The 27,256-nt window shown below is 43.4% G+C and overlaps 1 protein-coding gene across 1 annotated transcript in view; it reads left to right on the top strand.

Annotated features, from left to right (window-relative positions):
* Positions 1-27,256, top strand: part of usp43b (ubiquitin specific peptidase 43b) — a 105,199-nt gene that overhangs the window by 31,975 nt on the left and 45,968 nt on the right. Inside the window, exons 3-6 of the mRNA XM_084072707.1 lie at positions 4,260-4,369; positions 18,499-18,591; positions 24,610-24,745; positions 24,981-25,125. Of these exons, the coding sequence (XP_083928833.1) occupies positions 4,260-4,369; positions 18,499-18,591; positions 24,610-24,745; positions 24,981-25,125 (484 nt within the window). The remainder of the gene's footprint in view (positions 1-4,259; positions 4,370-18,498; positions 18,592-24,609; positions 24,746-24,980; positions 25,126-27,256) is intronic.

Here is a 27,256-nt window from a genome sequence, read left to right as displayed (position 1 = left end):
CTTACCATATCTTGGATATTAGCCGTTGCGCGTCTCCGTCTACTTGATGAGTTCTATATTTGGCAGTGGCTGCCTTATGTTCCTCAGTGTTTCAGACTTGAATGGCTCCAATTGTGGTTGAGAACAAAATCCTGCTGATCGATCAAGTTTATCTTATCTCCACCACGCAGCCAGGGATAAGTTCACCCTTGACATCGTTACCCGCGGCTTAAAAGATGTTTGCTCCAACTGACAGTTCCAGGGACCACCCTGTAGATTAATTTGATGGAGACAGCACTGTCAGGCTCTAAATGCCCCGTACTGTGGTAGTACTGATTCTAACACATCTCATGCTGTGCTCAAAACCAAACCGTGATGCATGAAACACTGCCAACTGATTGACGTTGTACTCTGTGATATAGGCCTACAGTACTTTTGGTGTAGATTCACATTTGCATTTCAAGGAGGTAGGATAATCTGTTTATCATTGACATATGGTACTGCACTTAAGGAAGATCAATTTATCTAGTAGTAGTGTCAGCGTTCATTATTTTTGACTGATGATGATGATGATGGTTAAGGATACGGTGTGTCAGTGGGTTTGCATTTTGTACATACTGCATACCTCACAGAGAACCTTCGTTCCCAAAGGTTTTAAGTTTACATACACACTGGAAGGACACGACATTTATCGCCTAATGCAGTACTTTCTTCCATTTTCTTCCCCCTGTAGCAGCAATAGACTAGTCTGGCAGGCTGACTCTAAAAATAGTGTTTCAACGCTACACCCCCGCCCCGCCCGTATACCCCACGCCCCCCAACCTCCTGCTGCCTGCCTGTTTACTTTTACCGTTGTATCGGTTTTGAAGTCTGCATATTTTCCTGACCACCAATTTCAAAGATAGCATCTCAATTTCAGACCGGCGTGTGCCGTGTGGGACCTCTCTGGAGACGGATCCCTTTTAACAGTGCGTTGCTGAGAGAACAACCTGTAAAATGATTTTCCTCTGAGTGATCGCCATGTCACAGCTCATTGCGTGGGAGTAGCTATCTAAGTGACGACGATCATTTAGATGACTGAGGCCTTATCGGGGCCGCATGTCAGACGGCCGTGTAACCTGGCCCGGTGTTTCACCGCATTTAATGTCCATGTCTCCAAGCACTTTGCACACTTGCAGTGCTGATGCCTGGCAGTCTATGGACAGAGCCAGAGCTGGCCAGGGAGTTCTTAGAGTCGATAAGACCAACTCTGTCTCTGGACTCATTGGCCTGAATGTTGTTATAGCATGTTATCTTTTACCACAGAGATAGATAGCCCTGGAATGTGTTAGCTCGGAGAAAGAGGGAGTGAAATGCATGAGTAAGAACCTGGTGAGCTTTATGCAACTACTGTGAGGGAGTGCACTGCTGAACTTTCAACTATCAATGCCTTCACCTTCTTCATTTGACCTTAGCCAAGTGCAAGAGTTGAATCCCCCGCTATGTAACAGAACTGGCGGATGTTTCCTGAAACTGGAACACATAAGGGAATGGCTGATGTGCAAACAGAAAAGAGTGAGAGAGGAGGGCGTGTTTGTCTTTGTGTGCTCGATGGAGCACAGTGCACGGGGGGTGGTCAGGTTTCGGTCATACCCTTACAGAGCTAAAATGCATTTGTAAGAATAAACCCCCACCGAGGGCTGGAGGTGGCATTGGGCTGCAGAGAAACAACCTGTAGTTTTCTCTCTCCTTCTTTCTCTCGCTCCCTCTTGTTCTCTCTCTCTCTCTCTCTCTCTCTCTCTCTCTCTCTCTCTCTCTCTCTCTCTCTCTCTCTTTCTCCCTTAAATTCTCAAACACACGCACATGCACACTTTCCTCTGGCCCCTAGAAATTCTAAACCTCTTTTAAGCTTCAATTGTGAGCGGTCATGGTCGAGCTGCTGGCCTGGGAACAGCAGTAGCCAGTATGGGACAAGGAGCACTGTTAGAGATTAGAACTATAGTAAACATAGTGTGTGTGTGTGTGTGTGTGTGTGTGTGTGTGTGTGTGTGTGTGTGTGTGTGTGTGTGTGTGTGTGTGTGTGTGTGTGTGTGTGTGTGTGTGTGTGTGTGTGTGTGTGTGTGTGTGTGTGTGTGTGTGTGAGAGAGAGATGGGAATGGAGAGAGAGACAAGGTAAATAGACGAGGCTTGGAGAGCACACTTCCATCTGACTCCATCAAGCGGTTGCTAAAGCAGGGCTGAAACTCTAAGATGGCTTAATGCATTTGCAAGTGGCTGACTTTTGCAAGGTGCTCTTGCGATGTTGATAACATGCAAACGGAGGACTGTTAACAAAGACCTTGTTTACCAAAATGGCCTTTTAAGAACCACTCAGTCAATGAAAAGGGCATTTATCAACACTGCAGTGTCAATGATGTGAAAACATATCCAATCGCTATGTGATTGCTCATTATCGTTCTCAAGAGTGTTCCTGGGGTTTGTTTTAACAGCTACGGTTGCCAACTCTGACAAATGAAAGTAAGGGGAGGGGTATGATGGCAGTCACACACCTTAATTCTATCTACTTCTTTCTAAACAAATTCTTACAGGTTTGAAAATGTGTGTTTTTTAGGGCAGGCTCCAAAATGTCACTCACCCTTTCAAGCCATGCAATTGTATCGATATCCATATGCTTTTAGCCGATGTGGAGTGGAATTTATGGCTGCTGAGGATGACATTTTTAATTCTCCCAGTGGTAACAGACTTACAGTTATAGTAACACAGCAACAGCTAATGGGAAATGCTTAATTTTTAATGCTCTAGTCTATAATACTATGAGGAGATGCGTTTTTGGAGGTTGTTAGGTCTTCATTCAATTCAACTCATCTCAACTTTATTGTCACATCACATTTTTCCTCTTGCAAACAATTGGGTGAAATTATTTGTCATACAGGCACCATCATTGCAGTTTCAAGAAAGGTTAAATGAGAAAGAGAAAACTTAAAAAAAAAGAAGCTGCATGACACTAATCTGGACATTTGATGATGATACAGAAGAAGAGAAGATCAGATATCAGCATGGCAGTGTGAAATACATAAGGCATACAGTATACAGTACATATACTGTATATATACACATACAAGGTGCATGATGCATAAGGTGTGAGGTAAAAATAGCAGTGGGATGAGGCAGTAAAAATAGCAGCAACAATGTCATACCAAAAACTATTAAAAGAAAATGCCAATACCTCCCTGCTTGGCACTCAGCATCAAGGGTTGGATTAGGCGTAAGTCGCTGCTACATACAGTACTACCATCATGTCCCGAGGGTGTACTTGTACATCATGCTGCTTCGCGCTAAGGAAATAGGAGATAGGCTCCTGACCTGTGGGGCACCCGTTGGTTCCCAAGGCTAATTACTTACCCTCTAGTGCCTCTGTACCACTTGAGAAACACTGATTTAATGCATGCAGTCATGTACATGTCACGGCCTATACTGTCAATCCATCCCATGCACATGACCCGTATTATGCTCATGTCAAGGGTTAAGACGCTTCCATGAAATGTCTATGACCCTGATAGAACAACGAGAGAGGGGCTGAGGTTAGACTTGGGCTGATGAGGTCGTACTGTGTCCGTTGCTGCCTTTACACCAACTCAGGTGCAATAACTTGTCAGACCTTGCTAAACATCTTTACAGACTGTCGTAGGCCCACACCCTGAGGGGAAATCAATGCCCTGAATGTGAAATTAATGCATCTTATTTGCCTCAATTTAGTGCTGAGGAAGGAAGACTGTTCAGTTTGTTTGTTGTTTCTTTGTTCATTACCTAACAGCATCTGACAGACCCAATGTGCAGTCCCACGTAATGTTTTATTTATTTATTTACTTTGTAAGTATCTCACTGATCGGTCCCAGTTAGTTTGTCAGCTTTTTCTTTTCTCCTCTTATCTTTGTCCAAGGCCGGCTTCAGTCTCTTAGGTGAGCAGATAGAAGATTATAGAGAAAAACATCCCAGGGGTTTATGTTTAGGTCAATATTTCCTGTAGCGTTTTAATATCTTTTTTTGTTTTGCTTAGATCAAGCAAAAATGTGCAGAGCAATTTTCCACCTATACCTTCACTAAACTTCTCTACGTTATAGCCATGTTGTCATTGTATCCATTTCCGCTCGTGCTAATGACGACGATGAGCTCAGCAGTTTGGAATCGTTATGCTATTATCCTCAAATAAAAGGTTTGGTAGGGAACTCCTCCAGAGCAACCGTTTGAAGCAGATTCGCTTGTATTTTTTGTATTTCTGGATGTTCTATCCTCTGTTGCAGGGTCCTGGTGGAGTTGAGGAGACACTGTCCGCTGACCCGTCGCTGCCACGGTCCCAGCAGGCCGGTGTGCGCCATAGCTTTGTCCAGGAGCACTTCCAGGCACAGTACAAGTGAGTTGTTCTGTCTCTCTTCCACCCAGAAATTGAGGGTGCTACTTTTTGGGAAAGCGAACAGGCGTGAAGCACAGTATGGCGGAGGCCTATAAGTTATGTTTTTCATTTAACCAATAAGACCTGAAGCCGATTCTACAAATGTCTTCTAAATCCCAACAATATTCTGAAAAACGAATGTTTCTATATCAGTGGTGCTCAAACTTTTTCATGTCAAGGACCCCCAAAATGATATGTATTTGGCCGCGGACCCCCATCTCAAAATATGTTGTTCCAGGGACCCCCGGAAGCAAAGATTTGAGTTAAGATGTTCGCTTTAAAAGAATATAATATTCAAAGATGTGCACACATGTTCACGCGTTTCATAAATAGCAGATCTACAAGCTACAAGCTTTTAAATCTGCTATTTTTGAATAGCCAAAGTGTAAAATGCTTTTTTCAAAAAGTCAAAAAGTGACACATGATGCGTTCCAGGTCTTAATGGGTTAAACCCAAATAAGCCCAATTTATATTTGCCATATAAACCAGGCAGATGGATATCCACAAAATGTCGGCCTAGGCGAACGTCTGCTCACGGTCCACTTTGGGTACAGTATATATGAACATTTCCATCCACATGAGATGCAAAGTTTTATAGCGGACTCTGAGCATGCAGCAGACATTTTTGTGCATACCTGTCCATGAGCAATGTCACTCTGAGTATGTACACTGGACTATGAAAGGCAAAAGTCTACTGAAAGTCCACTGGATTCTCTATCCGTATACGTGTCTGCTCCCTGTTTTAAATACTACATAAAACCTGAAACGATTCAACGATGTCCGGCGGTCTGCCAAACAGAACCAGGCAGTATATTCAATAATCTGTTTTGTTCATACATTTTTATGAAGGAGACACTTGTTGCGTATATTATGCCTTCATTATATTCTGTGTGATGCACAACAGTTTTGTTCGTTACAAGCATTTAACCATTGTCACGTGTGGGTTAGAAAAATGCATGATAAATTATGTTGCTTCTTGAGGGAATCATACACTTTTAAAGTGAAACAGACAAGCATCACATATAAAGCTAGTCTGTTTGATTCTGGAGACGATAAGGGTTTTGCCTCTGCCAACTATCCTGTGCCAAAAACAGCTATGGACAAGTTTGCGCCTCGCTATACTGTATGCCGGTGGACCTGGTCCAAGCAGGCGGGCGTCAAAATTGTGGTCCTCTTGAACCCAAAGCTGCATTGTGCTGCTGATTTGCAAATGACACACCGTCTACTCTATTGCACCTCTCCTTCCACACCGGGCACACGGTGAGTCCTCAAAATACCAAATACGCGCAGGCGGAGGAAAACACGCCACTTTGCCTCTAGAAATTGTCAATTTACCCGTTGGCTGCACACCTCTCGCCAATCCCCAAATAGGGCCCAGAATGTGTGCTAATGGAGTATGACAGCATGATACTGCGTCTGCGTCCTCCGTTCTCCAGCATTTCTCTCTCCATAAGCGTTGTCGGGCCTGGCTGGTTGTTCACGTTGTTCATGGTTACCAGTAAGGCTGGGTGGATTTATGCAGTATCTGGATCTGTAATTTGACAGACAGGGCAGATATTCATTTTATTTGCATAATTTGATATTATGCTATATGCTATCATATGCCTGAAAATGTTGTCTTCCACCTCTCCTCCAAATGCTATGTTAAAACATTCAAGTTTTTGGCCTCTTGATGAAATGCAATGACACATTTGTGTGTCACCTAGTTTTCCAGTGACAATAGTATAGAGTAATGGAGTTAAATACATACTGTAGGTTTCCTTGGCCCATTGTTCAATACATTTTTCATCCCTCGATCCCTTACCCAGGTCAAGGCAAAGCAATAGGAAAATCAATTAAAAATGTCCCACTGTGATTTAATGAGTTAATCTGTTGTCCACAGTAATAGGTGGCATATTTTAACAAGACTAGGCAGGCCTAGTTCATCCTGACCACAGATACAGGCTGTGGGGAACAGGGACTGTCATAAATGGAAACCTGTGAACCATGTTGTGTCCTTTCTGACCATAAATAGTGCTGGACCCTTTTTAAGCCTCCACCAGCGGACAGCTTTGCCCAGAGGCATTATGTTTTCTGGTTGTCAGTCCGACCAACTGTCAGACCGTCTGTCCATCCGTCCATCCACATAGACATCCCAACCGTGTGAACATGACATCCCAGGAACACCTTCAAATCTCCACTTGGCCTCAATGAACTGAGAAGAAGGTGGTCATAGATCAAGGTCCCTGTATCCTAAATACCTAAACAATGTCTTGAGGGAATTTCATGATATTTGGTACAAACGTCCACTTGGAACTCAAGGATGAACTGATTAGGTGGTCAAAGGTCAAGGAACATTTTTAACTAAAATCTTTAGGATAGTTTCTGGGGGTCCCTGGAACAAAATATTTTGAGAAGGGGGTCGGCGGCCAAATAAATATAATTTTGGGGGTCATTGACAAGTTTGAGCACCACTGATATAGAAACTTTTTTTTTTTCAGAATACTGTTGGGATTTAGAAGACATTCGTAGAATCGGCCTCAGGTCTTAATGGGTTAAGTTCTATAAATGAAATCTCTGTGCGTGTGTGTGTGTCCACGTTTCTCGAGGACTGATCAACTTCAAACACAGTGTGCGTCTCACCGAGGAACTGAGGGAGTGATATGCCGACTTGTCGGTTGGATCAAATATTGATAAATCCGGAAATCCTCATAATGGAGTACCATGATGTCATCAATATGACATCATACATAGTACTGACGGTCGGAAAGTTAATATATTGCAGGTATTGCCTAGCCGGGGGGGTATGCGTTCTCAACAGGCATCTTTCCCGAGTAGGCCTGTGCCCAACAGGCCCAAAAGGCTCCGGTCTAGTATTTCGGATATTAGCTATAAATATATCACTGTCACAAAGTTTATACCCTTGCAGGCATTTAATAATGTTCTCATCTTTTAAAACATATAACATGAATTTAGTTTTCATTTCAAACATGTTTTTTTGCCAGCAGCATTCCTCTCTGCAGCCACAATTAAGCTTGTAACTTAATGAACCCCAGACCACTGCTTTTTGGTAGGAATCATTACCTCCTCTTCCAAAAGCAGACATCTGCTTGATTCCATGAGGGTTATAACATATGATCGCCCGGTTGTGCAACCCTGCTCCCCAAGTGCTCAGTGATGTTTCGGCCTGGGCGGTCTGCCCCAAGGCATTTCTGAAGCAGCTTCATCTGTGCGATTGCTGCCTGCCTCTCCCTATAGCTTTATTTTAGCATTACTTTACATGAACATAAATCGAAATTTTATTTTATACATGTGTACACAAAGTATGCGAGCACGACTCCAACTCGTTTCAAGATACTGAGGTTTCTTACCGAGTGCACAGTCTAGAAGAGTTGCTTTAATAATAGCGGAGCAGCTAAGTGCTACGATCTTTCAATTTATGATAAAAGCGTGAAAATTGGCATGAGCAGTCTCCACGGGTCACTTGACAAGAAAATTGTCCGAGGCAGTTGTAATTTCAAGATGGCGGCCATTTTTCAAGATGGCCGACACCTTAGTGGGCAGTTAAGTGATATGATGGTTTATTTGGTGATACAAGCATGAAAATTGGCATGAGCAGTCTCTGTGGGTCACTTGACAATAGACCACCCACAGCTACTTGAATTTCCAAGATGGCGGCCATTTTTCAAGATGGCCAACACTTTAGTGGAGCAATTAAGTTATATAATGGTTTATTTGGTGATACAAGCATGAAAATTGGCATGAGTAGTCTCTGTGGGTCACTTGACAATAGGCCACCCACAGCTACTTGAAATTTCAAGATGGCGGCCATTTGTCAAGATGGCCAACACTTTAGTGGAGCAATTAAGTTATATAATGGTTTATTTGTTGATACAGGCATTACAATTGGCATGAGCAGTTTCTAAGGGTTGCTTGACAAGAAAACACTCACATCCACTTGAAATTTCTATTTTCAAGATGGCCGCCCCCTGGATCCTCAAAAGATACATTTTCTCATAGAAATGTATGTTTTTTTTCATTAAGGACAATTATACGATTATTGTTATTATGCTAAAGAACAACTTTTAACACATCACAATACAGTTGTGTTGATTTGTTGATCATAGATAGATTAGATAAGAGTGAATATCCGCACTACCAGGGCACACTGGTGATATATCACTGCTGTTAAACTCAGAGTGGGGTTCAATGTCAGCTAATTGAAAGTTAGTACCCCAAATGCTGTCTAATTTACCCCAAAACAATTAGATAGCCGCACCTGAATTGACAGGTTGTGCCAGCGCGGGAGAGCCGAGCCAAGGTTAATGGGGTTTTAGTTAACCGGATGGTGTACAGATCGCACAGGATTTAAATGGCATTGGATGAACGATCGGACTAGGTGTAGGGTTAAGGCACGAACTTAGTTGTATCCCATACATCAAAGTGCTTGGTAAAAGGTGGTAAAAGGATAAACCCTCGGCCTCTGCCTATGCTGCAGACATGGCAGAAGCCATCATAACAGTTGAGAAAACTAACTGGGACAGATGTTTCATTTGTCAGCAGGTCACCAAGGAAAAACTCATTCAGCCGAGTTTATTCAACAGAGAGCACGATCGTACTGGTTATGATACCATTGCAAGAAATGTTCCATTATTTCATAAGATCAATGCTCTACCTATCTTACTTAGTCTAACCCGACTAGATGAAGGTGATGGCATAGAAAGCACATTGACAAGAAACAGAGCAAAATATAATTTAAGCTGTAAACTTAGGTTCAACATCACAGAGCTGGAAAGGGCCCAAAAGAGAGCATCTACATCTTGATCTCTTTGCCAGAAAGCAAAGACATTATGACTTGATCCCACCAACTCAAGCAGCACTCAAAGAGCATGCCAAACGTGCTTCTTATGAGGCTGGATACGTGTGGGGACAGGCATTGAAGCGACATCCACAAATGCCGAGCCATCTGACTGGGGATGGGTGGAACAGGACGAGAAGTGGAAAGTCTTCTGGACTCCACTTCCACCTATTGCGGAGAGTTGTTGGGAGTTGACCAAATGTGGGTGCACCAAGGCATGTACTGGAAGGTGTACAGTAAGTGCTTCAGATATGGACTCAGTTGCACATGCCTATATAGTTGCCCCTGCTAGAACCTATTTGCATGTTTATTTTGCCAGAGTTATTCCCCGTTGTCCTCTGTGTTTTCAAGTGTAAGCCTATGGCTCGGCTTCCCCTCGCCACATCAGTGCATCATGTTTTACTTTGTCACCAGTCTATTAGTGTGTAATTTTCAGTTGTTACTTTGTAACATTGCTTCCACTGCCTTCCACTGCCATACGTAACGGTGAAGCATATTTTCAGTTTAGTTCCTTAGTATAGTTTGTCATGGTTCCGTGGCTACTGCCATTCAGTATTAGCCATTGCTCAATTATAATTTTGGAGCACTGTCCGTTCAGCACCACAACTGTGCTAATCAGCACCACAACTGTGCTCATTTATTAGTCATATTTTTTGTTTCCCCATTTCTTAGTATTTATTTGACACATGTAATGGCTGTTAAAAAATAAAAAATAAATCCGGCCTTGTGACTGTTACCTTGTCGTGGTAAGGGAGCTTGTGTACCTCAGTGAACCCTGAGAGCTATGCCGGTGGGAGGCAACTGCTGACAGGTTTTACCAAACTGGACTGGTCGTGGGCGAGTAGTCAGACAAAACACAGTCAAACAACCTCTCTTGACAGAGCTTTTTGAGGAACCCAATACATTTCTATGAGAAAAGGTATCATTTAAAGATCCACATGGCGGGCGGCAGTCATCTTGAAATTTCAAGCGTTGGTTGTGGGGTTTCTTGTCAAATGACCTTTTGAGACGCCTCATGGCAATTTTCATGCTTGTATCTTAAGCTTAACTGCTCCACTAAGGTGGTGGCCATCTTGAAAAATGGCCGCCATATTGAAATTTCAAGTAGCTGTGGGTGGCTTATTGTCAAGTGACCCACAGAGACTGCTCATGCCAATGTTCATGCTTGTATCACCAAATGAACCATTATATAACTTAAATGCTCCACTAAAGTGTTGGCCATCTTGAAAAATGGCCGCCATGTTGAAATGTTAAGTAGCTGTGGGTGGCCTATTGTCAAGTGACCCACAGAGACTATTCATGCCAATTTTCATGCTTGTATCACCAAATAAACCATCATATCACTTAACTGCTCACTAAGGTATCGGCCATCTTGAAAAATGGCCGCCATCTTGAAATTACAACTGCCTCGGACAATTTTCTTGTCAAGTGACCCATGGAGACTGCTCATGCCAATTTTCACGCTTTTATCATCAACTGAAAGATTCTGCCAATAAAAAGCATTTAGCCGCTCCACTATAACAGAGAATCCATTTACACACGTTGCAGTGTCAAGCCTTGCAGAAACGTGTACGTTGTTTACCAAGACAACGTATCAATAAAAGTACCTTAAGGACAGGTCCGTGAGTGCTGGTATTCTCTGTTACTTTATTAACAAAACACCCTGCTGTAGACCCGTGACTCTCAACCTTTTTAATTTCAAGGATCCCCACTTGGAGTTATCTCAGAGTGTGTACACATGGAACAAATGGAACTGTTGTTAACAGTGTATGAGTTATGAACCTTAATGTTTTATTCACATATCTCGAGAACAACCTGACCGATTGAGTTCAAACTCGGCATGGACCCAAGGAAGTGAAGTAAATGGGCATAAGAGGGACACAGGCAGACAGGTACAACGGGTACTCTGACAACGGGTACAACGAGTACAATGGGAATGACCGGAGGGGCATGTGTTCCCAATGGCCGTCGTTCCCGAGTAGGCCTGTGCCCAACCGTCACTGGTTTATTAATATTATTAACTTCAAGCAAGGACGCACAAAGGGTCAATCTTTGTCTCTCTGAGTCTACAGGTGCTCCAGCAGTAAACAAACTCAAGATTATGACTGCATGCCATACCCCCTTCTTTGGAAACATGCATTTCATCAATAGATATTCAATAAGTCAGTCAGTAAAACCCCTTCCACTATGACCGGTATGGTCCACTAGACTAGAAAAAAGTCTTGGGACGCTATGCTATATAATTGGAGGTTGTTTATACATTTCAGGTAAGAAATATGCTACAGTATGTAGGTACTCAATCTTCATTAATTTCACATCTACAACTGCTAGTTTAAAACTTTCACTACTTGGTAAATGGTAAATGGTGCATTTATAGCGCTTTTGTCCAAAGCGCTTTACATTGATTGTGCCATTCACCCATTCACACACACATTCATACACCGATGGCGGAGGAAACCATGCAAGGCACCAACCTGCTCATCGGGAGCAATTAGGGGTTCAGCGTCTTGCTCAAGGGGGAGCGCCCCAGCCCGGCATCGAACTGGGAACCTTGCGGTTTCCAGTTCACTCTACCCGGCCACTCTACCCCTGAGCCACTGGCGCTGGCAGCCACTGGCACTTCCTTGCAGTAGTCCATTTCTGACTGTCTCAAGTGGTATTGAGTGTGTGCGCCGTCCTAATCCACATCTACTTCAGAGCACAGCACTCTTCTGGTTGCCTGACGCTCTGTTTCACCTCACAGTGACAGCGGCAAAGTTGAACTTTTCTCAACTTTGCCGCTCCGCTTTTTGCTGGCTTGACCTTCTGCCGAAGTGGGGAAAGTGGTGGTCGCTCCTCACCATAGACAATGCATTGAACCTCGCTGCTTTCTCAGAATGCGGCAAAGTATAATGTTATGTTTGTCACATGGCACGTTGTCACCGAAGCATAAATCAGGCTTCAGCAGCATGTTTGTGTTGGATTCCATTACAATCTAGTGACTGCAGTCGATTTTGCAAGCAATCTGTGCCGAAGCCATCATTTTGCCTATCTGTCCAGAAGACACTGACATGTAATAACAGAGCTAAATTAAACTTCGATCAGAGTTAAACCTCTAGTGAGTCTGTACAACACAGTCTTATACTGTATGTGCCTCACAGTTGGCTGGAGTTCTATACAGGGGCTGGTCCTCATTACATACTCTGACACTATGTTTGGACCTCATTGATTGTATTAGCATGTAATTGCTAGATACAGCACATACAGTACGTAATGGACATGTCATTATTTATTTTACAGAAGGACCTCTATCCTCAGGGACACAGATGCCTGTCTTTAGAGAACAGAAAACTCATTACATCCACACAGCCCTTTCAGTAATTACCAGGCAGGCAAGAACTATTCAATGACCCGACAACCAACCACCCTGTGACCTAACCTCTGTAGCTCTTAAGTAGGTAGAAAACACTGCTGGCACAAGTACTTAGTCATCATAGCGCTTACTTACTGTCCTCTGTGAAATAATTGGGGTTGTTGGCTTCATGTCAAAGGTCAAAGTGTTTTAACTGCGCTGTCATAACACAGTTAGTCACCAAAAATCCCTAAAGCTGTGGATTACCGTATTTCAGTTCATGGAGTGATGTGTGTTTTGTTCTCTGGTGCTATTATTGGTTTACCTCTCATTGGACAGTGAAATGTGACAAACCCCTGGGTCACCACACTTTATTATCAAGTATTTATCATGCGGTTGGAAGTCATTGCATCCCCTTGTTGTCGTATTATTTCATTGGGCTTGGACTCTGCAGTTAACTGAAGCCAGAGTCCCTCTTTTTCCTCCTGGAGATAAAGGGGACAGTTCAGTCTTCACATAATAGAAGCATCTGACAGCTGTGCTCTCCTGGTAGTGCCGCTGCTGCATCACTCAGACAACCAGCGAACAAGATTCTTGCCAACAGATGGGTGCACAGGTTCAACCAGTCCTCAAAAGGACACTGTGTGCCAGGTCAGAGACATAATGAGAGAGCTGTAAACTTATAATAAATGGTAAATGGTGCATTTATATAGCACGCTTTACATAGATTGTGCATTACGTTCACCCATTCACACACACACTCATACACCGGTGGTGGAGGAAACCATGCAAGGCACCAACCTGCTAATCGGGAGCAATTAGGGGTTCATCATCTTGCTCAAGGACACTCCGACACTAACTCTGGGGGAGCCCGGGATCGAACATCCGGCCACTCTACTGGCCACTCTACCCCTGAGTCACTGCTGCTCTATATATTATGTATACAATATATTAAGGCAATGATCAATTAAACTGGTCATAGCAATTGTGTTGTTTTTTCTCCAGTCCATCATAAAGGAATTTGAAGACATCCCAGAGTCTGTTGATGTCTTCATCCACCTGCTAATATTCCCTTTGTTTATTGAATTTTCCTCCATCTGCTGACTCCTTGGAAAATTGGCAGCTTGATGCTAATGGTGGCTATACATCTGTCAGAGCGCATCTCTTAATTGCTACCCCCACTGACAAATGTTTCAGCTCTGACACCCTGGGTGTGTCTAGACAGGAAGCAGCAGTCCTAGCAGCCTGGCAGGCAGAATCTGTTCTTCTCTCCCACTCAAACAGTGTGCTATGCCAGCCAAGCAGCGTGCTGGAGACGGAACAGAATCGCTACACAAGGCGAGGCAAATAGCAAACTTTACCATATAAATGTACAGCGTGAAGCTACTGTAGTTCTTCTGCACTGCAAAACTAAACGACTGCTGTAGCCGGTGTATGCAATGCTAAAGAGAGACAGTGTTGTCTATCTCGAAACCATTGCAATTGAACTTGCAAGGAACTCAACTGAATTTTTTGTTTTGATCTTTTCTTTCCAAAGCAGTGCCCAATGTGTAATATAACATGCAGAAGTTGACAGGCCAGAGAATTATCCCTCTAATAGCCTGGTTGGTCCCTATGCAGTCATCATGGTCCCTTACACATTGTCACATAGCATACATGGTTGGCTGACTTAGGCCTATTTGTTTAAGTGGCAAGGAGGCCATTAATTCTTTGGCATTATTCATACTGGAATCAATGAAATCGAGATTTGTAGCGTGAGCTTTGGGAAAAAGTTCTCTCAAGGTGCATTTCATTCAGCTTCATTTAAAGGGATGTTAGAGTGACAGAGCCGCTTCAGGCAGTGTTCATTTATGAATCTATTATTCATTAGCCATTCTGTCCATTTCACACAGCGCTCAAGACTTTTCCCACAGGGAATTCGTAAATAAGCCTAAGACGTCTCATCGGTGCCAACATCGGTGCCAACATCGGTGCCAACATCGGTGACTCGCTGGTCGACGTCGGTGGATAGTGCCTCTGTGCTTTCCGCCAATCGTTGCTCATTAAAGGAAAACCAAGTGGCGAGCACTTAACCCATTAGAACCGGGAACACATCTGTGTAACCACTTTAACCATTATTTTATACTTTGGCTATTAAAAAATAGCAAATCTACAAGCTCATGCGAAAAAAATGAAAAATCTTGAAATATTTGTGCAAATCTTGTTTTAAAGCGAACATTTTTAACTCTGATCTGTGCTTCTGGGGGTCCCTGAAACAACATATTTTGAGATGGGGGTCCGCGGCCAAATCTACGAGCTCATAACTATCTACGAGCTCATAGCGCGGCACTCGGTGCCGCACTATGAGCTTGTATATCTGCTATTTTTGAATAGCCAATGAAATCTAAAATGACACAGACGTGTTCCCGGATTGAATGGGTTAAGCATGTCAGACTATGGCCCTAGGAGCAGCGTCACTGGAAGCCCTGCTCGTCTCTCCACGGCACGACAAGTCACCTTTCTCTATCTCTCTCTCTCTATCGCTCTCTGAGAGCCCCTGCCTGAATCAGTTTGACTCCCTGGCTGACCTTTGTTTTGTCTTCTGTCCTGATTTATTTATATTCGAGGGAAAGCGTTAGATAAGTGGTAGTCGGGTATTCTTTCAGCTCATAAAGTAAGCTGAATCCCCTCTTTTGTGTGTGTGTGTGTGTGTGTGTGTGTGTGTGTGTGTGTGTGTGTGTGTGTGTGTGTGTGTGTGTGTGTGTGTGTGTGTGTGTGTGTGTGTGTGTGTGTGTGTGTGTGTGAATGGTGAATTATGAGTCTTGTATTAAGGTTAATGGCCTTTTCCATTTCAGAGCTTTAGTCTTTTGAATAAAGATAATAAAAATAATAAATAAAGCTGCCAACTCCATATTGTCATGCGTACTGGGGAGCATTAAAGGAGTAATTCACCCCAAAAATGACTTATTTTCTTTCAATGACACATCCCATGAAGCACTGAATTTATGAAAACTTTTTTGTTTTTATCGCATTCCTAAGCCAATAATTTGATGAGCGGAGACTCAAATGTAGGTAATTTGAGTCTCCTACCGGAGACATTAGCATATTTCTGCCAGTCATCAAATTATTAGCTTAAGAATGCGATAAAAACTAAATTCTCCATGCATTCAATGCTTCATGGGGTGTGTAATTGATAGAAGGTAAGACCTTTTTTGGGTGAACTACTCCTTTAAGGCACCCAAACTCCCAAGTCTTTGAGAGCTTTTCTTATAATAACTTGTCTTTGGGATGAATTCCAGGTTAGTTCATTCTAATTTATCAACACTAAAAGTCCCTTGTTGATGCCCCGCCGAAAGAAAAACTGTTTAGAGTAGTGCTCCAAACCACTGTCGGTTCCTGTCAGAGAAAAGAGCTATGTTGAGAGTGACTTCAGCATGGCTGCATCTCAGACAGGGGATCTCTCTCATGCCCTGCACGCTTCTTCCATTAGGCCATCACCAGAATATCACCTCTTTTTCTTTCCCTGCACCTTTTTTCGGCATTTCGTAGCAGCAGATCTAGCAGCACATCTATGTTTTAGTGGTGCCCGGGTGTTATTTGTATGCAGAGAGCACGGCAAGCTTTGCTGTTTCCTGTTGAGAATAAGACATCCGTAGGGAAGCCATTCTACTCTGCCAAGAGAGAGAGCACCGCTAAGAGCCAGGGTCAGCTGGGTTTGCTTGAATAGGGCTTTATGCACCGCACACACACACACACACACACACACACACACACACACACACACACACACACACACACACACACACACATACACGCACACACACAGTGTCTGTCAGGTGCCTTCCGATAAGGGGGACACAATTTTTGGCTTAATTTCCCATGGTAGGGAGACGCAGTAAAGGTTGTCAGAGTTCGCTGCACGCAAGCAAGGCTTGTGGATTCAGTTAAAAAGACTAAAGGTTACAAGAGAAAGATTTTTTTTAAATCAATTTTTTTTGCTGATTAAGAAAAGTACAATAATTACCGTATAACATAAATTGACTGATTAAGGATTGTTTTGTTCACCTTTTGATGAGCGGTTCAAAGATTTTTGGCTTTGTGTTTTTTGCTATAATGTAGACAAGATAGGTGTTTCTCCTGTGTGCAGGCCTGTACTTTTTCCAAAGCCTTATCCAGATGTTGTATCACAGTGATAATCTGCTGTCATTCTTTGTTGATATTGCTGCTGGGATATTCTTCTCGGCAGTGTACAAAGGCTTTATGCGCATCACAACATCTCTCCAGCAGTACGATGCATTCTATACAGCTGCAGTTGCCTCGATTAATCAAATCCTTCTTTGACAAAAACAAGTTTTGCTGATGAGATAGATGGATTCATGCTGTTTATGCTTTACAGAGCAGTCATTGCTGTTGAGGTAAAGGTGTACAGGATATGATATGACTCTGAATAGGCCTATATGATGCTGAAATGAGGGTCGTTTACACCGGTTACAACTGACTGTTACAGTATAGTCAATTCATCACTACAGAGGGATTAACCACTTTCAACCTGGCATCCCTATTTTGGGAATGTCAATTGTCATTATAGGCTAAGTGAAATTTCAAAAAGTTCAAAATAATGTGAAAGCAGATTTACTTGTTATGTTCAGTATTTGTCGTACGGCAAAGTGTATACTGTATAAGTGGTTAATGACAGTCATTTCACTGATATTAAATCCTACGTTTTGAAAATCCTATGGAGGCCTGACTTGTCCAGTGCAAAGAAAATAACTTCCAGTAATCAGGTCTACATCAGTTGCATGGAAATGCCATTATCTGACTCATTCTTCAATTACCTAACAGGAATAAGCAACTTCCTCCCGTAAACTTGAAGGGGGGATTTGTTGGAGCAAAGTGTAATTGTGGCAAAAAAAAAAGAGGTTAATGGAAAAAACAGGAAGAATGGAAGATTGCTGCTGTAGTGTACAGTAGTACCTTTGTACTTAAAGTACCAAAAGTACTAAAATATTTGAAAATAGCAGATCTACAAGCTCGTTGTGAGCTTGTAGATCGGCTATTTTCAAATAGCCTAGGTATAAAATAGGGCTAAAGTGGTTAATGTATATTTCATAATGTAATAATTTATATCTGACAGGTAACTATTAACTAAAGTTTTCAAATAATTACAGTGGAGTAAAAGTATTGGAAATTGGAAGTAAAGTACAAATACCTCAACATTGTACTTAAATACAGTACTTCAGTAAATGTACTTAGTTACTTTGAACCACTGAACAGGGGTAGGGGCGGGCAGCTCCCGGCGGAGCTCCCGTTTTCTCTCGGCTCGGCACTGCGTCACCGCATTACAGGGATCATTAGTGGCACTGGTGAGAGAATGATGCAACAAGCTGGAAATGGCTTCCGCAGGTTCCCATTTATAGGATCCGTCACCCCAGGGGGGCTTCTCCTTCACTCCGCGTCTCCGCCCCCACCCACCTCGCGCTCTCTCTCTCATTCTCACCACTTACATCACTCATCCCCCATCCCTTCCTGTCGTTTGGATCAAGGCGTTCGGTGTGGAGCTGTGTGTTCATTCTGACTCCATTGTTCTCCCATCTTATTAAAATTGAGGACGTGCCTCTTTCCTGGCCGCAGGCGCGCTCAAAGCAAGGCGCATGAGACATTTAACCACTTAAGCCCTATACGTGCGTACTCTGTCGTAATAGCGAATATAGCTGATCTACAAGCTCACAACCTGTTGCGAGATTGTAGGTCTGCTATTTATGCTCGTTTTGAGGATTCTTTAAGTTTTCTTTATTTTCTGGAATTGATTTATTTAAATTTTTGCCTATGATGACATACCCGAAATGGGGACGTGGTTAAGTGTGGATAGAGGTGCCTGTCCGGTTTGCAGAGAGAGGTCTTCAGTGGTGGCTAATGTGATGCTGTTGTTGTTCTCCCCCGTAGGTCTTCACTCACCTGCCCCCACTGTCTGAAGCAGAGCAACACCTTCGATCCTTTCAGCTGCATCTCCCTCCCCATCCCTCTACGGCAGACCAGGTGAGCACCTGGTCCAGGGTCAGGCCTTGCTACTGTTTTGGAAATTGTGGGACACGTTTTTGTCCAGTACTACACAGTGACAATAGTCCGTCTGGAGCCGGGGAGGGAATCGTCCCAGAGGACAAGATCAGCCTCTGAGTAAAGAGGAACAATGTCACATTCACCCTCAGGTCACAATAACCCCTCCGCCTTCCTCACAGGTCAGCTGGAGCTAGCCTGTTCAGGAAATCCTGGCATTTACAACAAAGGAGGCCCCCATTCTTTCCTTTTCATCCACTCCCCCTCATTTCTAATCTTTCTTCATGTTCCCATTTCTATGTGTCCCTCTTTTCCCACAGTTTTTCAGACCTTACAGGTGGTCTGGCATGTTTATCGTAGTAACTAAGGCTACCATTTTCCAAAGCATGCTGTGGTTTGTTTAATTAAGAACGCCATTAGATACAGTTCATTTCAAAATCAACTTGCAGAGACTTGCTTGAGATCGATAATCCAACATACAGTACTACAGTACATTTTTTATATTATGGCTTAAACTGTGAGAATGACTTGTTTAATTTTTTCTACATGATATATTTGTATGTTGTTGTTTTTTATCCCCGCCAAGAGGCCGGTAAGGCCGAATGCGAGGGATTATGTTTATGTCTGTTCGTCCGTCCGTTTGTGAACAGCTAATTTCAGGCACTGTTGGACCGATCGATGTGAAACTTTCCACACACACTGCCAATAGGCTAAAAAAGAACCTCCACCCCAAATCTTTCAAATTGACCTCATGGTGGCGCTATAACAGCCTGCATCACGTTTTGGCCTATAACTCTTTAAACGTAGGTCATACAGGATTTTCATTTCACGCTTTCTTCCAAACACTGTTTTTGCTACTACTCCTACTGTTTTTGTCCAACTCACACAAATCGGTACATTTTATCTCCGGAGTCATAAAATGTCATCAAGATGTATCAGTCAGATGTAGCAAATTCCATTCCAATTGGCTATAACTGCCTTCCAAATTCTGGGGGCCCTAGCGGGAATCCAAGGAACACACTTTTCTAGTTTTATCTGAAATGCACACACTTAACCACCATTTCCCTCTAGGCCTACTGCTCAGCAGTTCTAAACTTTACACTTTCGAAGACAAATCTTTACAGACAGGTTACAGAAGAAAAATGTCTTGCCTATTCTGCTGATTCTATGCCATCATTTTAGAAAAAGCTAATAAAAAAAGAATCTGATTTGAACATTCCGTCTTCCACCACCTGCTTAATTCCCCAGTCATGGTCCGATGAGGATGGCACAGACAAGACGTGGTGCTAATGACAGAGCTGTTGTAGAGCTGCTAGCACCTCGCCCCAGATGTACGGGTAGAGGAGCAGCTGTGTGCCCCCCCCCCCCCCCCCACACACACACACACACACACACACACACACACACACACACACACACACACACACACACACACATGTCAAAAGTTTGCAAGTGTGTGAATGTGTCTGACACATAGACTGTATAAAAGAGATGGACAAAGCCACACCCCTGGTTTCTACAGACGAATGAAGCCAATTTTTGAAATCCATCTTTGATATATACAAAAAACAACCGGCAATAGGAACCGGAAATCAATCCCTAATGCTATTGGTTGGGTAGTTTGTCAATCAAGAGCGGGAGCGGGGAATGAATGCTATTGGTTGTGTAGCTTGTCAATCAAGTCATTCCGTCCCTCCTAGAGCATAAGCTACTTTATCGTCAATTTTGAAATAAATGGGACCATAATTTACCAAAACGCATATCATGATGATTGAAGGAAGACTTTAAACTAGCGACTGGAAGCATATAGTATTTATGACAATGTTTATTAAGGTAAGAAAATCAAGTCTAAACTTCGTCAAAAACCCATCCGCTTGCATTGAAAAAAAACATCTTTCTGACACAAGCAGGGGTAAAAAAGCGAAACTACAGGCCATTCATATGAACTGTCACTTGAACTCACTTCCTTATTAGACTCAATGCACACCTCTCAAGCTGCACCCTTGGTCTGACATTGGGCTTGATATACTTGGTTGTGCATGGTGTTGCACACCGGAAATGGCAGATCTACAAGAATATCTACAAGCAGATATTCTATTTTCGGTGCTTGTCACTGACACCCAACTAAGTATAAATCACCCTTAAAATCCAACACATCCTGGGCCGCCACAGGCACATTTAGAAGTCAACGTTGTTCATGTGTCAGCAGCACCAACTTTGTAGACATCTATACTGTTCGATGATTCGTAGCCCTCAAAGGTTTAGCGCGAGAATATAGCATGGTCGCCTGTGTGACATTTCTCTCTTTGATGACATGCGTCTCAGAGCCAAGTCGCTTGGCCTCTTTGTGATGGTTAAATCTTTAACACTCTGTCAGCAGTAGTCCCTATTAAATGGCCCCTGCAAGCCGTTTTCATCCTTCCAGACAGATAGATCTTTGAAAGAGTCCATACAAGTTCAGCCAGCCCAGCCGGCTAATTCGGAAAATTGTTTATAAGGGGCGTGTTATGACAAACGGCTTGCCAAACATGGAGTTCTTACTGTAGTCACCCCATCATTGCTGTTTGTTGAGAGGCTGATGGGAGTGAGATAATGTACTTTTGAAGGTGTACATAAAGGAGGAAAACTGATGGATTGCCTTTTTAAGACCTCCATTCATCTTCCTCTGTGTGAAAAGATTAACTCATCTGCAGCTAGAAAGCCTTCATACACACATGCAGTTACTACAAAAACTACATTTACTGTATCTTCTTGGATAAACATGTGTCTGGGAGCAACTGGCTTTCACACTGTGTGAAACATACACACAAAAAACTAAACACTTGGACATTCACAATTGAATGACGACAAAAGAAGATACAATACAAAAAATAAAAATAAATAATAAAATATGTAAACTAAACTAAACAATGTTTTACTGTGAATGTATGCCTCGTATGTAGAAAAAGTCTGTTTTCAAATGTGTTTTTCAACATTGCAGAGTTGCTGCAACATCTGATCTGATTATATTAATATTTTATCACAGTAGCCGGTGTCATCAATCTAATTAATAAAACTGTATGTAATTGATAAGCATGCAATGACTGTTTCAGGAATTTCAATCGGAGAGTTTTATAACATTCAACATACCCATTTATTATGATTGACCCGACACCGTACCGTGAGATGGGAAAAGGTAAAAAACCCTGGAAGGGTGTTATTAAGTTGTGCTGGTGGCAATCATAGTATCAAATTACTGTTTTAAATGAAGGTTGGGATACCAATTTTATAAATTCAGGAGAGAGAAACACAGGATAAACAAATACAATTGGAATTGATGAAACAAATCCAAAAATTTGCAGACAAAATTGGAACCAGAACACGAGAAGCTGATAAATTATCTTGTGGAGTTCTCTCTCCTGATTGGAGATGTATTTTTTATTGACTAAATAGATGGGGATTGGGGAGATATGGAGACCCTTGTTACTAGGCCTTGATTAACACAGTGTGGTGCCCCAGGGTTGTCTGCTCCGAGGACGCTATTGTTAAATGAGTTTCGGTTTGTTTCTAGTGGGGAAGGATCGGCAGACACGTAAATCCCGCCCACTACATTTGATTGGGTAAAGCGCGGCCTGCTTCCTGATGTGAAGTCACACCCACTTGTAGGCCAGTGCGTACGCGATATGACGAACCGCCCCGAAAGATTCAAACGCAGAGCAGAATCTGTTCTTAAGAGATTACTACACGCAAAACAATTGCAGAGTAGGCCTACTGTATGTCAATTATTGCGCACACACGCACGCACGCATGCATGCTCGCTCGCTCACATTACATTACATTACATTACAGTCATTTAGCAGACGCTTTTATCCAAAGCGACTTACAATAAGTGCATTCAACATAGGTAGGGAACGAAACTACTAATCACCAGAAGTCTTAAGTGCATTTCCTGCAAAAACAAGCAACCAAGAGTATACCTAGCGCTAAGGTAAAAGTGCTATATATCAGCTACCTACTTTCTTAAACAGATGAGACAAAATAGCTAAATCAAATGAGCACAAGCTAATACAAAAAGTGTATCGACTAAACAAGATCCAATAAAACAGTACAACAGCTCACTCACTCACTCACTCACTCACTCACTCTCTCTTTCTCTCTCAGTACACACACAGTCTTGCGTGTACAGTACACAGACGCGGAGTCACAAGTATACAGACTTGTGTGTGTATACTGTACACAGATGTGGATGCACAGTACGCAGAAACATTGGTTACCGGCAAACAGTTCACTCTGAGTTCACAGAGGGGTGGGGTGAAGGGGGAGGGTTCATGTGGCAGACTGAGACTTTACAGCAGCATCTATAACCCGCTGTCTGTCCTCTGTACCCTCCTGTGATAAAAAAACAAGTTGGCTGCCATCTGCCTGCATCACCTGGCATCTTCACCTCTCACAGCTTTAATGTGGGATGACACTGCTGCGCTTTCAGGACCGGATTTGATCCACTTTCTCTTTCTTTTTTTCTAACTTTCTGTCAGACGTGTAACACTTTCAGTAAATGTGTAACGTCACGTTTCTATTAAGAGATCACGTGTGCCGGGCAAATCACTTTTGTAAATTTGACAGCTCATATTCTTATATTTTTTTAATTTAGACTAGCCAATTATTTTCCACCACTTTTTCTCCCAATTCGCATGCCACTGCTGTTATTGGCTAGTACTGGCTCACCTGTCAGTGAGGAGCCTCCACTGGGAGGACGTAGCGCCTTCGTCCTGCTCCTCCTGCTCAACATTCCCTGCTGACAGATGCCCCCCCCCAGCCCGGCAAGCCGGGATGCACCACGGTTGATTTAAACTCCTAGACTCCGTGGTGGGGGGCAGGTACTTTACCCCTGCGCCCTGACAGCCCATATTCTTAAGATGATAAACGCTGTGTGTCCCTGCCATAGATTTAAAATGGAATTCAGCACACAAATGGATTTGTTCTATGACCCCGAGCCCTCAGTCAAATTCACTGCAGTCCTCCTTCAATATTCGGTTGTAATCCTTTGCTATTATTTGAATTCCTTACAGAGGTCCATTAACTGCACTAAAGTATAACTAAATCATTAACCTGCATTTTCCCTGCTGCATTCTTGGAGGCTGCAGGCCATGCTAGTTTTTCAAGTTCATTATGTTCAATATGCTGTGTGTTTAACTCTACAACGATTAAATATGCTCTGATGACATCTCAAGGGCAGTTTTTTTTTATCTGACAATGAGCTTTTTCCTCTGCAGTTACCAGCAGCCTTCCATATCACCTTTAAAGCTAGTTATTTTAACCAATCTGTATGGCAGAGTTAATACAATATAACTAACACGTCTAAAGTGGTTGGAGGTGTGGGGTAGGACACCTCCTGATTGACAGGTAGCCCTACCTAAAGCTCATAAGTGTGATATCTCCCTACGCCAGCTGATTGCCTCTTGAAAAGCTCAATATCCTCTTCACATCGCTTCTTTTTTTTTATCAATTGTTAGTTGCTGATCATCTGTCATGTTGTTGATTGTTTTCATCCTGTCTACTGTGTTGTTTGTGTGCACAATTTCCCCATGTGGGACAGTAAAGATCTGAACTGGCTCCTCTCTGAGCCATGTTCACCTCCTGCCCCCTGGTCATACACTCCCACAGGGTCTGTCCTCCGTCTGCTGTTATTTCAGAGAAGCCATTAAGTCCCCCCACCATCCTGCCTGTGGCAGCAGCACGGCCCCCGAAGAGGTCACGGCACTAGTGTTCCCCCGCCTTTAAAAATGCAGTAGAGATGCCATTATTTCTCACACATAAAAACCAGGTCCTAATGATCTATTATTAATGTTAAAATGTATTGATTTATTCATGGAACGTGTTCTTCTTCTGTCCCTCCCATGTCATTGGGGGGACAGGGTGTGTGGGGGGACGGGGGCTTTGATGAAAATGGCAGGAGGGTGTTGGGAGCTCAAAGCCATTCCCCGACACTGTCCTTGACTGTGTGTGTGTCCTCTGTGATAGGCCCCTGTGTGTGACTCTGGTGTTCAGCACCAAGGGACAGCGGTACCTGCGTATCGGCCTGGCTGTGCCTCTGTTTGGCCCGCTGTCCTGCCTGAGGAGGATGTTGGCCGACGAGGGAAAGATTTCTCCCGAGCAGGTACTGCACGCCGGTCGTATGACCTCTCAACGATCTTCATACGTTGTCCTGCACTCAACACATCTGGAGTGCAGGAGTTTAGCAACGATAATAGCGCGAAGGTTGTTGTAACATCAGTAGAGTTCAGGAGTTCAGGTTTATAGTTCTGAGATTTAGAATGCCACTCCAAAAGGCGAAACCTCCCTTTTATCTCTCTCTCTCTTGTGTGCGTGCGTGCGTGCTCGTCCGTGTCTAGGTCATCCTGACTGAGATCTATTCCACGGGGTTCCAGCGTTCTTTCTTTGATGAGGAGGATCTGAACAGCATAGCTGAGAACGACAACGTCTACGCCTTCCAGGCCCCACCCCTCTACATCAGGGGAGGCTCAACACGAATCTCAGGTAACCCCTAGCAACCACTTCAAAGCATGACCAGCTGTGGCACAGCTACTGTGGACCACACACTGTCTGTTCATTGTAATGTGGCAGCAGACACTGGCTGGATGGACAGCACCATCACTGCTGTGTCTGTTGTTTAATTTGATCCTGTAAATTACATTGAAACCTTGAAATTGTATGGAGGAAAAAAACACTGCCTTGGCTTAAAAATACTTAGGAAAGGAGAGTTGCTCATTGCGAGGTGGGGGTTGTGTCCATGTTAATCTGAGTTCCCAGAAGTTTTCGCCGGCTCGGCGAGGAACTTCTGGGCCAGAGCCCTGGGATTTGTGGGCAGGATGTTATTTACGCTCTGAATCTGAGCGGACACGCCTCTTACCGGTCTGAGAGCTGTGCAACTCGTCTAAAAAGTCCGACGAGAGGCAAACAGCAGTACACAACAATGGCGGCCGAAATTTCTCAAGGGGAAATTGCTTCCCGTCGATCCTATTTAGACACCAACACCACTGCATGTGGATCCCGCCCCCTTTTCTTCATTGGCTGTTGATTTGAATCACAACGCAGTGGCCGCGCCCCCGCCGTCCAAACTCCGAGGCAATGCCTCCCAGACTATGTCCATGTAAGAAAGAGAGTAGTTTTCAAACCACAAAAACATTCCAAGGTCTCCAGAATTCTACATTTTAAAAGGCCTTTATTCTTTGCTACAGATCAAGTTTATTATTTATAATTACAGTAAGGTTCAATGCCTGTTTATTTACCTACTGAAGTGTCCATGAAAAAAGCACTGAACCCTGACCTGCTCTCTCCTTGTTAATTGCTCTGCACAAGGATGCCAGAATGTCAGCCCTATTTTATACTTTGTTGTATGTGTCATGCAGAAGTAGATGATCTACAAGATCGTATTGTGGCACGGGCCGTGCCACAATACGCCACGTTTACTGCAATGTGTTGTGAGCTTGTAGATCTGCTAATTTCCCCCAAAAAAATATTGTTTGAAAGTGTGTGAAAATATGTCTATAATGACTGATAATAGTGATGCCGGGTTTAAAATTCTAGAGCAGTTTTGGGTCGCACTGGTAAATAACTCAATTTGATTCTGGCTGGAGATCTTTGCATGTCCTTCTCCCTTTCTGCCGTCAGTTTCCTGCGTCTCTACCACTCTCTAAATAAAGCAATAACTGCACCCCCCCCCCCCCCCCCACAAAAAAAAAACCCTAACAATTTTCACTTGTTTTCTACAGTAAAAGATGAATGGGAGTTCATTGCTTCAATAACGTTAATGACGCGTTTCCCCTGCCTTATTTTGTACCGATGATAAAAGCACTCATCAGAGTAAACAGCTGTACCATTACCGTAAGCAGTAAGTTCTGAACACGGTAATGAGCTTGCTTCTAGTATACACAACACAAAAACCAACAAAATTGCCCTTATTTGCTGTAGATAGATGCACTCTTCCGGAAATGTAGAATGTCAGCAGCCCATGGGAACCGTATCGAGGCATGTAAATTCACAGAGACATCTGCAAATTACTTTCCTGCTTTGTAGTCAGACTCAAGCAGCCGGCTGTATGTTTTCAGTGATTTACTACATTTGAAGTTATTTCTTTGCAACCAGTGTGAAAACTTGTAACTGGCACCGGTGTTTTGGATGTGATCGCCTTGCCCCCTCTTTCCGTTGCATTGCTGGCCTCCCTGATCTGGGCTGTAAGGGTTCTCAGCACCATGGCAACATTGTTGCTCTGGACCTTCTTTCTCTGTGTTCTTCAGACCTTCAACTCTCTCTCTTTCTATCGCTCTCCCTCTCTCTGTCTGTCTGTCTCTCTCTCTCTCTCTATCCCTGTGAGCCTGAGTGTGTGTGTGTGTGTGTGTGTGTGTGTGTGTGTGTGTGTGTGTGTGTGTGTGTGTGTGTGTGTGTGTGTGTGTGTGTGTGTGTGTGTGTGTGTGTGTGTGTGTGTGTGTGTGTGTGTGTGTGTGTGTGTGTGTGTGTGTGTGTGTGTGTGTGCGTGCGTGCGTCTCTCTCTCTTGCTCTCTTTCTCTGTCCATCTACCTGCGTGTCTGTCTGTCTGTCTGTCCATCTACCTGCGTGTCTGTCTGTCTGTCTGTCTGTCTGTCTGTCTCTCTCTCTCTCTCTCTCTCTA

This window comes from Gymnoscopelus microlampas (assembly GCF_963454915.1).
Source record: "Gymnoscopelus microlampas genome assembly, chromosome: 11".
Lineage (NCBI taxonomy): Eukaryota > Metazoa > Chordata > Actinopteri > Myctophiformes > Myctophidae > Gymnoscopelus > Gymnoscopelus microlampas.
This window is presented reverse-complemented; position numbering and strand designations above follow the sequence as displayed.